At 48.1% G+C, this 15,034-nt stretch overlaps 2 protein-coding genes across 24 annotated transcripts in view; one reads left to right on the top strand and one right to left on the bottom strand.

The window, feature by feature from the left end:
• Nucleotides 1-10,578, bottom strand: part of TDP1 (tyrosyl-DNA phosphodiesterase 1) — a 72,917-nt gene extending 62,339 nt beyond the window's left edge. For 5 of the 13 annotated variants that reach the window (XR_009496033.1, XR_009496034.1, XM_059890381.1 and 2 more), the window contains exons 1-4: nucleotides 9,486-9,912; nucleotides 5,786-6,360; nucleotides 2,246-2,289; nucleotides 1,007-1,062 (exon numbers count right to left, since the gene is read on the bottom strand). Coding sequence is in view for 11 of the 13 variants with exons in the window: in XM_059890381.1 (XP_059746364.1) it covers nucleotides 1,007-1,062; nucleotides 2,246-2,289; nucleotides 5,786-6,360; nucleotides 9,486-9,586 (776 nt within the window). In the remaining 2 variants the exon portion in view is untranslated. The other 8 variants (XM_059890376.1, XM_059890378.1, XM_059890383.1 and 5 more) reach the window with 8 other exon arrangements.
• Nucleotides 10,579-10,716: 138 nt separating this feature from the next.
• EFCAB11 (EF-hand calcium binding domain 11) overlaps nucleotides 10,717-15,034 on the top strand; it is a 169,198-nt gene continuing 164,880 nt past the window's right edge. For 7 of the 11 annotated variants that reach the window (XM_010809685.4, XM_010809684.4, XM_005212274.5 and 4 more), the window contains exons 1-2: nucleotides 11,760-11,943; nucleotides 12,485-12,580. In XM_010809685.4, the coding sequence (XP_010807987.3) occupies nucleotides 11,863-11,943; nucleotides 12,485-12,580 (177 nt within the window). In that variant the 5' untranslated portion in view covers nucleotides 11,760-11,862. Of the gene's footprint in view, nucleotides 10,803-10,851; nucleotides 11,179-11,759; nucleotides 11,944-12,484; nucleotides 12,581-15,034 lie in introns of those variants that run through there. The other 4 variants (XM_059890969.1, XM_059890968.1, XM_059890967.1 and 1 more) reach the window with 4 other exon arrangements.

Raw genomic sequence — 15,034 nt, 5'->3', positions numbered from 1 at the left:
ATCACTTATTTTCGTTTTTCCATTACATGCAGCTACAACTAATCTTAAATGTTACAGGTTTGAGTGTCAAAGCTGCTTGGGAAATTTCAACAGCATTCTGTCTATAGATCCTCCCTGGTGGCTCAGATAGTAAAGAATCTGTATGCAATGCAGGAGACCAAGGTTCAATCCCTGGGTTGGGATACCCTGCAGAAGGGCATGCTAACCCACTCCACTGTTCTTGCCTGGAGAATTGCATGGACAGAGGAGACTGGTGGGCTACAGCCCATGGGGTCACAAAGAGTCGGACACGACTGAGACACACACACACACACACACACACACACACAATTAACAATGAAAGTTCGCAGTCTGACGTGCTCAATGCAGCATGGACTTTGAGGATCCTGACGACCATTTTTCTGCATGTGTATCCCTCCACTTTACTTGCTGCTACGGGATTCTGCCAAGTGGATGCACTGGAAATGGGACAGGGGGCATGTCACCATGCAATGGGATCTTGATTTGGTCTGCACTGCCTAACATTACCTCCATATCTGCGTCATGGAAGGCCCTATGACTCCTGCATTAACTTCTGAGCTCCAGAAAGAATCACCTGTGAAACAAGAGAGACTCAAACAAAAAAAACAAAAAAACAATCCAGCATCAAAGTGCTAGGTGAAGTGCAGGCTTACGGGTCAAGAACGCAGGTGGCAATGACCTTTTCCTTCCTATGAGCATTGGACCTAAAATTCTTTTATTCAGGTTGAAATTTGTCCTACCCTACTTCTGGACAGAACAGAGGGACATGCTAAAATCTGTATTAAGAAGGCTTGTGATTAGTTTAGAATAGATGATTAAAAAAAAAAAAAGGCTGCTTTCCCATTATAATAATGTTATAAAGATTTCAATAGTTTCAAAAGAAATATTCAAAGATGGACAGCAGGTACCTGAGAAACACAGATCTTGTGTTTTCAAGCTCCATTAATTAGAGTTTTGATGTCATCCATCATTTTGCACAACTCACCTGAACTCTGGTGGATACTGTCTTATGAGCCAGTCCACGTCAAAGCAGTAGTTAAACTAGATGGGAGGAAAGAAAAGACATCATGGGCAATTTAGAAAAGCAGTTCATAAGGAGAAGTGTCTAGTTACTGAAATGAAAGAGACTCTAAACTAATCATGAACTACACACAGTGTTATTTCTAAACCTGGACCATTATGCTGCAATACTTACAAACCTAAAATACATCCCGAGGGGAATACATGGCTTAAAGGTTCTGAGTCAGTGAGGCAGTGCCTGAGAAAACAGAAAATTATGTCTGCACTGTGGCAGCATTTGTATTTGGTTGGTCAAAAAGTTACTTTGGGTTTTTCCATACAGTAATGAAGGGGCTTCCCTAGTGGCTCAGACGGTAAAGAATCTGCCTGCAATGCCAGAGACCCTGGGCTGAGAAGATCCCCTGGAGAAGGGGAATCTGTCAGTTGCAACGTGTGCAATCTACTGAGTTAGGTTTGTAAACAGGTGCCTGGAATTGGACATTCACTACAGGCTTACGACATACATCAGACTACAAGTTCTGGACCAGACTTACCTGTGGGTGTCCTCCCCATGCCTGGGTAATCCCTGGCCCCTCTCCTGAACATAATGACACATTCTAGCTGGGAGAACACACACAAATTCACCCCATGTTCCATCTAGAGACCAGGATTTCTGCTGCCAAGGAGAATGTGAAGCACACAGGAAGCTCTGCCTTCTTTAGGGACAATACCTTGCTCTATCTGCTGGAGAGCCTGGCACCTTAAGGTGCTTTATCAACACAAAGGGACCAGGCCTGTCAGACAGGAGCAATGAAACATGCATCCGTAACTTTTCCTCGCTTCTCTGTGGAGGGTGTAGGGAATTTCTCATTTATTTCTCTAACTCAAATCAAACTTGATGTGGCCCTCACCTCTCTACCCACACCTCCCAAGGAGCGGCATCAGAGTCCCGTGAGATTATCAGTGTGCCAGAGAGACGTTCCCCTCGGTGGAATTTCCAGGATGATTTCCTGGCCAGTCAGGAAATAAGAGTCAGAAGCCCCAGTGAGTGTGCATCCACGTTCCAGGCTGATGGATCCCACAACCGTGGTGCTGGGTGCTGGCCTCCAGGTAGGTGCCATCTTGGGGACCCTGCACGGGACTGACCCACAGATCCCACTGCTCATTTTCCTCAAAAGTGGTTTCTGTGTCCCCCTCCCACCCAAAGACCAAACTGGAAACTCACCTGAGCTGAAGAAACAAGTGTCCCAAAGAGAGGAGATAAAATATCTGAGGAGACAAAACATCAAATTCATATTTTTGATTAAAATTACCTAATAATGATCACAACTGACTTATTAAACAGTCACTGATGGGCAGAATTTGGCTTAGAAAATGGTGCGCTGAAGAGTTCCTATGAGGCTAGACTTTAATGTTCCAGAAAATTTCCCTGGGCTGATAGTATTTATTATGTATCACTATTATTTAACTGAACATAATGGGGAAAATCAAGATCTACAACTTTAGAACTGGGTGACTAGTCAGTTTTGGAAACTGTCAATGAGAATGAGAATGATACACATCCTTCCTTTTTCCAAATCTTGTTAATTAAAAAAATTTTTTTTCTTCTATTTTTGGGCTGCATGTGACTTGTGGAATCTTAGTTCCCTGACCAGGGACTGAACCCATGCCCCCTGCAGTGGAAGCAGAGTGTCTTAACTACTACACTACCAGGGAAGGGAAGCTCTGGAAGGTCCTGTCTTTAAGGGAGAGTTGAACAATCAAAAAGAAATCACGGTATGTAGTTTCCCCATTTCCTCCCACTGCAGCCCCTCTTTCTACCTTTCTGAATTATCTGAAGTTCCTCCTCCTTGAGATCTAAATAACCTACAATTATGGCATTTGCTGGTGTGGGATACCTTAGGAGTATGCACTTCATGCCAGAATGAAAGTGCAAGTCACTCAGTTGTGTCCAACTCTTTGCAACCCTATGGACGATAGTCCATGGAATTCTCCAGGCCAGAATACTGGGGTGGGTAGCACCCATCCTTCTCCAGGGAATATTCCCAACCCAGGGATAGCACCCCGGTCTCCCACTTTGCAGGCGGATTCTTCACCAGCTGAGCCACAAGGGAAGCCGTGATGCCAGAATGCCTGCATTCAAATCCCAGTTCAACCATATTCCTGTGACCTTGGGCGGGTTTATTCAAGTTCTCTGCAGATCGGTCACGGATTCAAGGAGGACAACTGTTAACATCTACTCACAAGGCTGCTATGAGAATTAAAGGACATCACCTACATAACCCACATAAAAGCGCCTATCATAAACGTTACCTCCCCTTCCTTCGTATCTTGGTGCTAACAGCTAGTGTTATCAGTTTATTACATATAGCAAAGCCTTGCATATCTCTCTATTTCCTGTTTCAATCTCTCTCAATATGACACTGAAATCTATCTTACATTTCCTCAGAGCAGTCAGACATTTGCAGAAAGGAAAAAGAAACAACTTGTACAATCAAACTCCTTACAGTATGGAATTAAATACACCAACATTTATACACCACACACAAGATGTATTGGTTTAGCCAGAAAGTTTGTTCAGGGATTCCACAGGGTGTTACAGAAAACCCTGAAGGAAATTTTTGGTCAATTACACATTTGATGTATGATTAAAATACTATTCACAGTGAACACAGCCTGTTCTTGAATGTGGGCAAGAACGGTGCTGTGAAATAAGGCGCAACGTCTACTCTGCACACCTGCTGTGTGGCTCTGTGAACATGCTGTGCTGGGCGCTTCATGTGTTTTCTCCCCCGACCCCGTTTTCTTTTCTTTTTTCTGAATTTCCAGTTTAAAGGTGAGTAAAATTCTGAAGAATGTTAGGTCCTTTGTTTGCTGAAGCCCCAATATTTTGTACATGACTTCAAGAACCGACTCATTGGGAAAGACCCTGATGCTGGGAGAGACTGAAGGCGGGAGGAGAAGGGGACGACAGAGGATGAGATGGTTGGATGGCATCACCAACTCAGTGGACATGAGTTTGAGTAAACTCCGGGATTGGTGATGGACAGGGAGGCCTGGTGTGCTGCAGTCCATGGGGTCGAAGAGAGTCAGAATAACAACAAAGGTCCTTTGTCAATTACCAACACAGCAGGCAAATGCTGAGGCCGGATTCAAGTCTGTCTCCAGGATTCTAAGGCTCCTGCTGGTGTCTCAAAGGCAAGCCTTGTTTCCTCTCTGCAGCCAATACTTGTGACCATAAGTGCAGCGGGGAGCGTGGGGTGTTCCCTCACAGACCCATCCTCCAGACACCAGCTGCCTGTCCTACAGCTGAACTCAGTTCCACCAGCGTCCGCCTGCAGCTGGCACTGGACCCCACGGGTGAAGGGCTGCCCCCATCTCAGGCTCAGAGGCCGATCACAAGGCCAGACCCTGCACGTCTAAGCCTCACCCACCACCCCTCCCCTTGGGTTTGATCATTTGCGCAGTGCCTCACAGAACTCAGGAAGGCCCTTTATTCACCAGATCACCAGTTTTTCATAAAAGGATGCAACTTGGGAACAGCCAGAGGAAGACGAGCACAGGTCAAGGTACGGGGGAGGGGCTCGCCACACCCCTTCCAGGCGCACCAGGCCCAGCGCCTCCTGTGTACACTAACCTGGAAGCGCCGAGGACCTCTAAAGGGAGGTTTTGGGTTTGCTTTTTGTTTTTTTGTTTTTTCACACAGGCAAGACTAATTAAATCATTGGCCACTAGTGATTGACTGGACCCTTCCCTAGAGGTTGGGGCTGGGGCTGAAAGTTCCAACTTTAACCACAAGGTTGGTTCCCCAGGCAACCAGCTCCACCTCCCGCCCCCCCAACCCCATTCCTAGGGGCATTCCAAAAGTCTCTGCATTAAAATAAACAGGTGTGGTTGAAAGGGGCTCCTTATGAATAACAAAATATACTCCTTTCACCTTTAATTAATTTGTAGCTATTTCAAGAACCTGGGACAAAAAAACCAACACCCAACTAAAACCAGTGGGAAGACCAAATGTCTATATATATCACAGTATCACACAGACGTTCCCTGAGACAGAAACCAAAGACCAGGGTGCTCATGTTTTCACCCAGAACCAAGCCCAGGTTTTCACACAGTGGTCCTCAAACTCGCTCAGGCAACAGAATCCCCCGAAGGGCTCGTGAAAGCAGACTGCAGAGCCGGGCTCCCAGAGTCAGATACAAGGACTCTGGAGGGGAGGCTGAGAACTGGCACTTTTAATAAGCTCCAGGGGATGCTGACGCTCTGGTCCAAGGGAACTACTGCTGTCCATTACTGGCTACTTTCTAGATCAAGTGTTACTGGATCAAGTTTAACCTTTACAAGTGAAGCACCACTAAGCACTATCTGAAGGCTTCCACCAGGGGGTGCACAGCCGTGGTCCCCAACCCTTTTGGCACCAGGGACTGATTTTGTGGACGACAATTTCTCCATGGACTGGAGTGGGGGAGTGTTTCCAGATGATTCAAGCGCATGGCATTTACTGCACACTTTATTTCTATTGTTATGACATCAGCTCCACCTCAAGTCATCAGCCATGAGATCCTGGAGGTTGGGGACCCCTGATCTACTGGGCTGTGGGAAGCAGCCACTGGCTTCCTGACCTAAGGAAACAGTTTGCTGTCAAAATGGTTATTTTCCCCTAAGAGTGTTCTTGGAGGTCCTTCCTAGGAGGTCCTCCTGTTTGACCAAGGGGGACCCCCTCAATGCAGTGTGAGGGCTCCCATTCCCCAGCTTCACTCACCCTTGATGTGGAGGGCTCCCGTGTTATACTTGGGCTTAATCCCAGAGACTCTCGTGAGGTAGAACTGGAAGGGGTTCCCTTTATCCAGCAAATCCCAGACATCCTGGCCTTCCCCTGACGTTTCCTGCTCGTCTTCCTCCTCCGGGAGCCCACAGCTGGTGGGGGGGCCATGAGGCCCAGCTCCCCGAGCTGTGCGGTCCCTGGGAGAAGGGGGGCCTTGCTCCTCTTTGACCCTCGAGTCCTTCGCCTGCTCCTGCTGCAGCTCTTGAGGCAGTTCATCCTCACTGCTGGACAGACACCAGCCCAGGTCCTCCTGGGAACCGGTCTTCTGTCTTTTGCAAGGTGAAGCTTCTGAAACTGAGTCTGTGCTGCTGAATTTCATGGGCTCCAGCTTCCTCCTGTGGGCAGCTTTCCGAGCCTCGGAGCAGGTGTACTTCAGCTGCCCGGCGGCGCCCTGCCCGGCGTCGGGAAGGAGAGAGGCAGATGGCTTGTCCGGCTGCGGCTTCTCCTCCTCACTTTCATCACTACTGGATATCGTCCACTTCCCATAATTGCCTTCCTGGGACATCATGCTTCTGGAAAAGAAAGGCAAAAATCTTGTTATTTCCCATTCACCAGTTCCCAGGTGGTGCTAATAGTAAAGAACATGTCTGCCAATGCAGGAGACTTAAGAGACAAAAAAAACGTGGGATTTGATCCCTGGGTCGGGAAGATCCCCTGGAGGACGGCAGGGCAACCCACTGCAGTATTCTCCACTGGAGAATTCCATGGACAGAGGAGACTGGCGGGCTACAGTCCACAGGGTCACACAGACACTGGCAAACTCATTCTCTTGCTCTCAAATTCCGTGTCCTGAGCTTTTAGGACACACGTATAGCACACCTGACACTTACCAGATGCTGAGCTGTTTTCACTAACATCAGCTGCTGTGTGGGTGTTCAGGGCACATGAGCAGAGTCTGCCATGGGAACCTGGCAAATAAAGTGACAGCAGAAACCCCGCTCACCTTCTCCTCTAGTCTTTCCACCTGGATCTTGATCTTAAATGCCTGAGTGGTATCTGGCACAGCACAGGTCTAACATCACTCTCTGGGTAAGTGATGGCACTAGAATCAGAATTACAACCCATGTGCACTGACTCGAAGATCTGACATCATTTGGGTCATCAAAGTACAGTGTTTCCCAAAGTGGAGATGACTGGGGCCTGACATTAATCTCTCATTATGAAACTACCTCTCTTCTCCATTCCTATCCAATCCCTCAGCTTAATCAAGGAGGAGGTTGTTTGTAGAAATGCCTTTAATCCTACTTTTGAACAAATAACAGGCTTTGGGCTCTTCTGCAGGCACCAGTAACACTTTGGTTTAACGTGAGCAGGAGGTATCTAACGGATCCATGACATTTACAGTAACTAAAGTTTACTTCTTAAAGACAGTGTTTATGTAAAAGTGGGTTCAAATAAAAACATTAAGCAAACAGTAGTACAGCTGTTGAGAGTAAGACAACACTGGGGAAGTAACCAACCACATTAATGAAATTCGGCAAACACATTAAGCTACTATGCCAAGGAGGGTAGAAATCTAAAGAAACTCTACCACCAAATGTCAACTCATAACATTAGTGCCTATTAGATACTAAAAAAAATTGTGAATGCAAAGGTATACTCCTCTTAAAGCTGCTAGCTCCTCCTCTTCCCCTACCATCCTAGTCCCAGCTGGGCTATTTCTTTTACACTTTCAGCTGCTTCTTATAGAGCTTGCAAAGCATTGGAGGGGGGGGGCATGGGAATCAATCTCAACTGAGGCCAGGTGTGGCCAGTAGTGGGCAAATATGGACTCCAATGTCAAATCCAGTCATTCAGTTCAGTCCTTCAGTCGTGTCTGACTCTTTGCAAACCCATGAACTGCAGCACACCAGGTCTCCCTATCCATCACCAAATCCCAGAGTTCACTCAAACTCACGTCCATCAAGTCAGTGATGCCATCCAGCCATCTCACCCTCTGTCGTCCCCTTCTCCTCCTGCCCCCAATCCCTCCCAGCATCAGAGTCTTTTCCAATGAGTCAACTCTTCGCATGAGGTGGCCAAAGGACTGGAGTTTCAGCTTCAGTATCAGTCCTTCCAATGAACACCCAGGACTGATCTACTTTACGATGGAGTGGTTGGATCTCCTTGCAGTCGATGGGACTCTCAAGAGTCTTCTCCAACACCACAGTTCAAAAGCATCGATTCATCGGCGCTCAGCTTCCTTCACAGTTCAACTCTCATATCCATACATGACTGCTGGAAAAACCATAGCCTTGACTAGACGGACCTTTGTTGGCAAAGTAATGTCTCTGCTTTTTAATATGCTATCTAGGTTGGTCATAACTTTCCTTCCAAGGAGTAAGCGTCTTTTAATTTCATGGCTGCAATCACCATCTGCAGTGATCTTGGAGCCCCCCAAAATAAAGTCTGACACTGTTTCCACTGTTTCCCCATCTGTTTGCCATGAAGTGATGGGACCAGATGCCATGATCTTTGTTTTCTGAATGTTGAGCTTTAAGCCAACTTTTTCACTCTCTTCTTTCACTTTCATCAAGAGGCTTTTTAGTTCCTCTTCACTTTCTGCCATAAGGGTGGTGTCATCTGCATATCTGAGGTTATTGATATTTCTCCAGGCAATCTTGATTCCAGCTTGTGCTTCTTCCAGCCCAGTGTTTCTCATGATGTACTCTGCATATAAATTAAACAAGCAGGGTGACAATATACAGCCTTGACGTACTCCTTTTCCTATTTGGAACCGGTCCGTTGTTCCATGGCCAGTTCTAACTGTTGCTTCCTGACCTGCATATAGGTTTCTCAAGAGGCAGGTCAGGTGGTCTGGTATTCCCATCTCTTGAAGAATTGTCCACAGTTTATTGTGATCCACACTGTCAAAGGCTTTGGCATAGTCAATAAAGCAGAAATACATGTTTTTCTGGAACTCTCTTGCTTTTTTGATGATCCAGCGGATGTTGGCAATTTGATCTCTGGTTCCTCTGCCTTTTCTAAAACCAGCTTGAATATCTGGAAGTTCACGGTTCACATATTGCTGAAGCCTGGCTTGGAGAATTTTGAGCATCACTTTACTAGCGTGCAATGTAAATACGCACTTGGGCAGGTTACATAATTGCTCAGCCTCAATTCTCTCCTCTGAAAGTGGGTATCAGATCTACCTCCCAGAGTTTGTTCAGAAAATATTTACTGAGCAGTTTCTATGTGTCAAGCTCTGGGAATAAGAAATTAATAGCATAGAAACAGCTTCCGCCTTAGGAAAGTTTATACTTCAGGGAGAAAGAAACAGACCGACAGGAACAAAAAATAGCCAAGAAGACCAAGATATCTTTACAAATATTCATTATATTCATTATATTTTATAGGTATGAGAAAGTAACACAGATGCCTTTACCTTATAATATCCTGAATTTAACATTTAACTGAGAGCCCAAAGAAGAAAAGGAAACAGCCAAATAGAGTGGAGATGGGAAAGAAGAGTATTCCAAGTGAAAGAACCCAACCTGCAATGGCCAGAAGAAGGCTGCAGTTAACTCCAGAAAACAGACCCGGACCTGGGTAAGGAAGACAGGGAAGTGGTCCAAGACGAAGGGGGGTAGCAGGAATAAGGAGTCAAGTTACAGATCCTGGACTTTAAGAACAGTGGGGCTACACTGAAGGGGAGTACCTTGTCCGATTTACTTCTAAAATATTCGGCTCCTTACAACTCTGCACCCCAACATCCTCTGGTAGAAGGGGACGACAGAGGATGAGATGGCTGGATAGCATCACCGACTCAATGGACCTGATTTGAGCCAACTCTGGGAGATGGTGAAGGACAGGAAAGCCTAGCTGCTGCTGTCCATGGGGTCTCAAAAAGAAGGACACGACCGAGAGCCTGAAGAACAGTAGCTCTGTCCGGAGAATGGTCTGGAGGGAGACAGGAGTGGAAGGAGGCGGGTCCTGCGGGGACCCTGGGGGCTGGAGAAGGCGGAGGGGAGGCAGCGAAGGGCGCTGAGGCGGAGGTACACGGAAAAGAAAGATCTGCCGCTGACTTTCCTCTGCGTTTGCCTCGGGCCGGGCACAGCTCTGCCGCGCGCGCCCTCACTTCACGCTCGCAAGTCTCACCGCTGGAAGCAGCACGACGGCTCCCTCTGACTGGGAACAGCACAGAGTGAGCGCCCGGCGCGCTCGCGGGTTCTCGAGGCCGCCCGCCCACCGAGAGGCCAGAGTACGAACCCGCGGAGGAGAGCGCCCGGCGGACTCCGGTCTCCCCTCAGGGCGGACTCCGGTCCCCTCAGGGGAGGCCGCCAAGGCCCAGGAGGGCCCTACCTGGGCGCTCCGCTGCCTTCCGGACCCGCCTCCAAGCCCGCTAGCCCGTGAGGACGCGCAGGACCCGGGCTTCCCGCGCACTGGACCGGGATAAGAAGAGCTCAGCGCTCCCGCCGCGGTCTCCCCGCGTGTAATGCTCGAACCCCCCGAGCGCGCGGCCGCCCGGGACCCCACCCCGCCTCCCGCGCTCGCGCATGCGCGCGATTCAAACCCGCCGGCCCGGCGCGCGGCGCGTGGCCCCGCCCCTGCTCCTGCCCCTTCCGGGACGCGCGCCGCTGGGTCCTGAAGCCCGCCGGATCATCCGGGGACCGCCGCGGACCCCTTCCGAGAGGGGCAGCGAGAAGTCCCGGCCGCCTTTACCTGTCCTGTCGCCGCCTGGCCACGGCTGACCAAAGCGGGAGAGAGGAAGAGAAGTTTCCCTCTTTTCTTATAGCTGATCAGCAAAACGCATCCTCTTTGAGGGGGATCTCCTAATTTCAGGCTCCCGGAACTCGAGGCATTGGGGGGTTTCTTTTCAAAGAGGGGAGAGGGTCAGCTGAGAGGTTAGAGGAAGCTGAAGTCTGAGACCAGTGTTCCGGGTTCTCCTGGGGCGCAGACTGTAAACCCTGTTCTAAGACCAAAGGTTAAATAAGCTCCCTCGGACTCAACCTCGAATATTGGTTTCTTTGTTAAAGTAGGTGTGTGTGTGCCTCTGTGTATGCGTGTTGCCTTTTTAATCTTACTGATTTGCCAGGAGAAGGGTCTGAGATAAACTCTTGCAAAATGGAACCCTCGCCCTATTCCTTGTATTTAGTAAGGATGTTTACTATGGAGTTTGGACTCAGTGATCTTGATACCGTTCTTGGAATTCCCACCCCTCCCAGAAAGCTGGGTTAAATAGCTTGATGGAAACGTTCTAAGGGCTCACTTGGTTTGTTTATTGAACGTGTGATTTGTACCAGGCACCGGGCTCAGTGCTAGGCTTATCGGGAGGATGGAACAGACACAGTAATTACCTGGGAGGTCTCGACACCAAAGACTTGCTGATCCGGACGTGAGTCCTGGGCTTGGTTGGTTCCTTTTATGCTTCGTTCACACTCTTTTTGTGTCTCTTATGATGCCTAGCATAGTGTCATTGATCGAAATTATCAAAAGTAAATACTGTAAGGTGTGGGGACAGAAAATGAGAAGAATCATGCAGTATACAGTGAAACAGTGCCTGGGCGAGCACGCGTCCCAGCTAGAACAGTGCCTGGGCGAGCACGTGTCCCAGGTAGAAACTAGAGGGGGCGAAGCCAGGGCTTGGGGCAGGCCTGAGGGCCTCTCTGACATAGGCTGTTCCAATAGTTAATAAAGCTAGGGGGGGCGGAGCCAAGGTTGGGGGCGGGCCTGAGGGCCTCTGCCATAGGCTGTTCCAAGGGGCGGAGCCAGGGCTGGGGGCGAGCCTGAGGGCCTCTCTGCCATAGGCTGTGCCAAGAGTTAATAAAACTAGAGGGGTGGAGCCAGGGCTGGGGGCGGGCCTGAGGGCCTCTCTGCCATAGGCTGTTCCAAGGAAACATTGCCAAACAAAGTCTCTGGCCAATAGAGCTGCGGGATCAATGCCAGTGGCTCGCAGGTTGTCCAATGAGAGGAGACGTTGGAGGTGCCTGGCGAAGCTCAGCTTCCGGGACTGCGCCGAGCGGGGCTGGCGGTCCCGGCCCGGGGGTTTTGGCCGCAGAGCTCGCGGGTTCTGCAGTCTGGACTCGCGTGGGGCGATGGCGATGTTCTGCTCCCAGGCCGGCGCCCGGCCACGGACGTGGGAGGCCAGTCCCCCAGAGCACAAGAAATGGGTGGAAGTAGGTGTCCGGAGGGCTGGGTCTCGGACTTCGGCTTGACCCGGGGCACTCACGCCATCCCCTCGCCCGGCTCTCGTTCAGCCCCAAGGTGTAATGGCTAATGACCCAGCCTGGGGCTTCCAAGCTTCTGGATCCCCGTCCAAAGTTCTGCCTACTTCCAACCCCGTTCTGCTCTCTGCGAGAGTCTCTTTATAATAAACTGTAACCTGCATCTCTCCTCCCGCCTTTCAAAGCCGTCCTCGCTGCCTCGCCTTCCTCATTCTAGCATGAATTTTGGGTAGAATTTATCCTGATGGTTTAAAAGAATTAACCTACCGATTAAGTCCTTTGCACTTTGGGGGGGGTGTGGATGGGGAGCAAATTTTAGCACATCATTAAGGTGTTTTGAGAATTAAAATTAGGATAATGAAACTCACTTCCCAGCCCAACTTTTCAGCTACGTTTTAGATTTGAGAGGTCTAAACTTAATATATGTTAGTAATAAAAATAGTAGAACAAATGGTTTCTGTTTTTTTAACTGAAGATATTTAATGTTCTTTAGGTATTTAAAGCATGCGATGAAGATAATAAAGGCTATCTAAGCAGAGAGGACTTTAAAGTTGCTGTTGTAATGCTGTTTGGTTACAAGCCATCCAAGGTAGAAATTTCTTTTGTATTTGGGGACAGTGCAGAGAATACAGTAATGGTGGTGGGTTAGTCGTCAAGTCGTGTCCGACTCTTGCCACCCCATGGATTGTAGCCTGCCAGGCTCCTCTGTCCATGGGATTCTCCAGGCAAGAATACTGGAGTGGGTTGCCATTCACTTCTCCAGGGAATCTTCCCAACCCAGGGATTGAACCAGGGTCTCCTGCATTCCAGGCAGATTCTTTGCTAACTGAGGTACGAGGGAAGCCCAATACAGTGGTGGATGGAGAGTGCAGAGGGCTAGCTTAGGATGCTTATAAAACAAACTGTTGCCTTTTGAGCAATTTTAGAGATGTGTCCAGTGCTGAATTTTACTTTCCTCTTAAGAACCCAAAAGGGATGAATTAGAATCTATAAAGACTAAGTTACCACAAGGCTGGTAATAATTATGTTAAATGTGAGATACTAGCATAGTTTTCAGGAGAAGGCGATGGCACCCCACTCCAGTACTCTTGCCTGGAAAATCCCATGGACGGAGGAGCCTGGTAGGCTGCGGTCCATGGGGTCGCTAAGAGTCGGACACGACTGAGTGACTTCACTTTCACTTTTCACTTTCATGCATTGGAGAAGGAAATGGCAACCCACTCCAGTGTTCTTGCCTGGAGAATCCCAGGGATGGGAGAGCCTGGTGGGCTGCCATCTATGGGGTCGCACAGAGTCGGACGCAACTGAAGCAACTTAGCAGCAGCAGCAGCATGGTTTCAAGACAGAAGCCTGGGGGGGATGTTGGTAACAAGAGGAATTCACAGAGGAAGGGATGTACAGGTTTTTTTTAAAAAAAAAAAAAGTTGCCCCATTTAAATTATGAAAATAATGCATTTATATAGTTAAAAATTTAAAACGGACCAGAAAAATATGAAGTTGGATGTAAATGTCTTCCCTCCCTACTCCTCAGGAGTTACCATTATTAACCATTTTCTTGTGTATCATCCCAAATTTCCTATGCATGATAAGCATGCCTGGCATTCTGTTGAAAGCATAGGAAGGTGCATAGCATGCCTATTTTATGTTAACTTGCTTTTTTCACTTGGCAGGAGAACCTAAAAGCACACACACTGCATTTAAGAAAAAGTAGGTTCCCAGTAGTCTCGAGCTCGTTTCCTCGTTTTGGTCATTTCAGCTGTTTCCATTATTTTTCACTCCTGCTAATATTGCTACAGTGAGCATTCTTTTACAACTATATCTCTGTTTGTAAATACATCTCTGTGGAATTAATTCCTAGAAGTACAAGTGCTAGGTACACTTGAAATTTTATTGGGCATTGCTTCTCCAGAAAAGGTTGCACTAGTTAAGGAGAGCTGAACTGAACTCCAGTGAGCCTCCTGCTTCAGTAGGACAGATTTCCTGGGGCTCCCCATCCTTGCCTGTTCCCCTTGTCTGTTACATCCATTCTAGTCCCAGGTCCCTCTTGTTAAACTGCCAAACTGGAATAAATCAGAGGCGAGGTCTTGGCCAGGTGTAAGAAATTCAGTGGCAGGCCTCAACCCGAGGGAGCACTTGGGGCTGTCTCTGGAATGCCCTCCTGCCCTCGTTGGACCAAGGGATTGGCAGCCACTTGGGCTCAGCTCTGCCTTATGATCGAGCTCTACTTGTCTCAGATTACAGACCCCACGAAGCCAGGGACCACATAGCGTCCACTTCTCCATGATGCTTAAGTGTATCACAACTTCACTGTTAGCGTGTTCTGTTGATATAACTGTGTCCCATGAACAGCTCAGGTAGATTCCGAGTGGTTCAACTGCCAGGGGGTTGCTTAGTTACTGTGAGGTTGATTCTGGAGCTCAGAGAAGTCCTCAGGGCTAGTCAGGGCTACCTCCCAGAAACTGCAGCTCTCCTGTTAACCTGCAGTCATTTCAGCTGGAATTCCAGAGCAGGTCAGCTACGTGGACCCAGCCTGTGAAGCACTGCGTTTAACCCAGGTTCAGCTGGAAAGATACCTGGTCTCGTTCTGCCTTTATTACTTCTGGATCTACTCACTCGGTTTTAATTTTAGGGCCTAAGTGAAGAATTTAATGACATGTACAGTGATAGGGTAACATACATTCTACACACCATCAGATTTAACACGTTGTTACTTTCGGGTGAGGTTTTGAAGTTTACTTTTTTTTTTTTTCTGAAAAGAAAACATAATTTTAAACATTCATATCTTATTCATTTCTAAATGTCAAGACTTACCAGTAAGACTTGAAAACACTTTAAAAACAAGTCCTTGGTCACCTCCAAATTATTCTTGGTGACCTTAACATCCGTCTGGCCATAGTCTTGGGATAGAGGGCATGTAAAAAGTCACCATTGAAGTTTACTTTTTAATCAAAGGAAATGCTTGTTGACTACAGGCTGCTAAACAGTAAAATACTGACGTAACAAATCACCTATACACTTAAGAATCATTTGTAACCATCATGAA

Source organism: Bos taurus, chromosome 10, assembly GCF_002263795.3.
Source record: "Bos taurus isolate L1 Dominette 01449 registration number 42190680 breed Hereford chromosome 10, ARS-UCD2.0, whole genome shotgun sequence".
Taxonomy (NCBI): Eukaryota; Metazoa; Chordata; class Mammalia; order Artiodactyla; family Bovidae; genus Bos; species Bos taurus.
The sequence above is the reverse complement of the archived record's forward strand: the minus strand, read 5'-3'. Positions and strand labels throughout refer to the sequence as shown.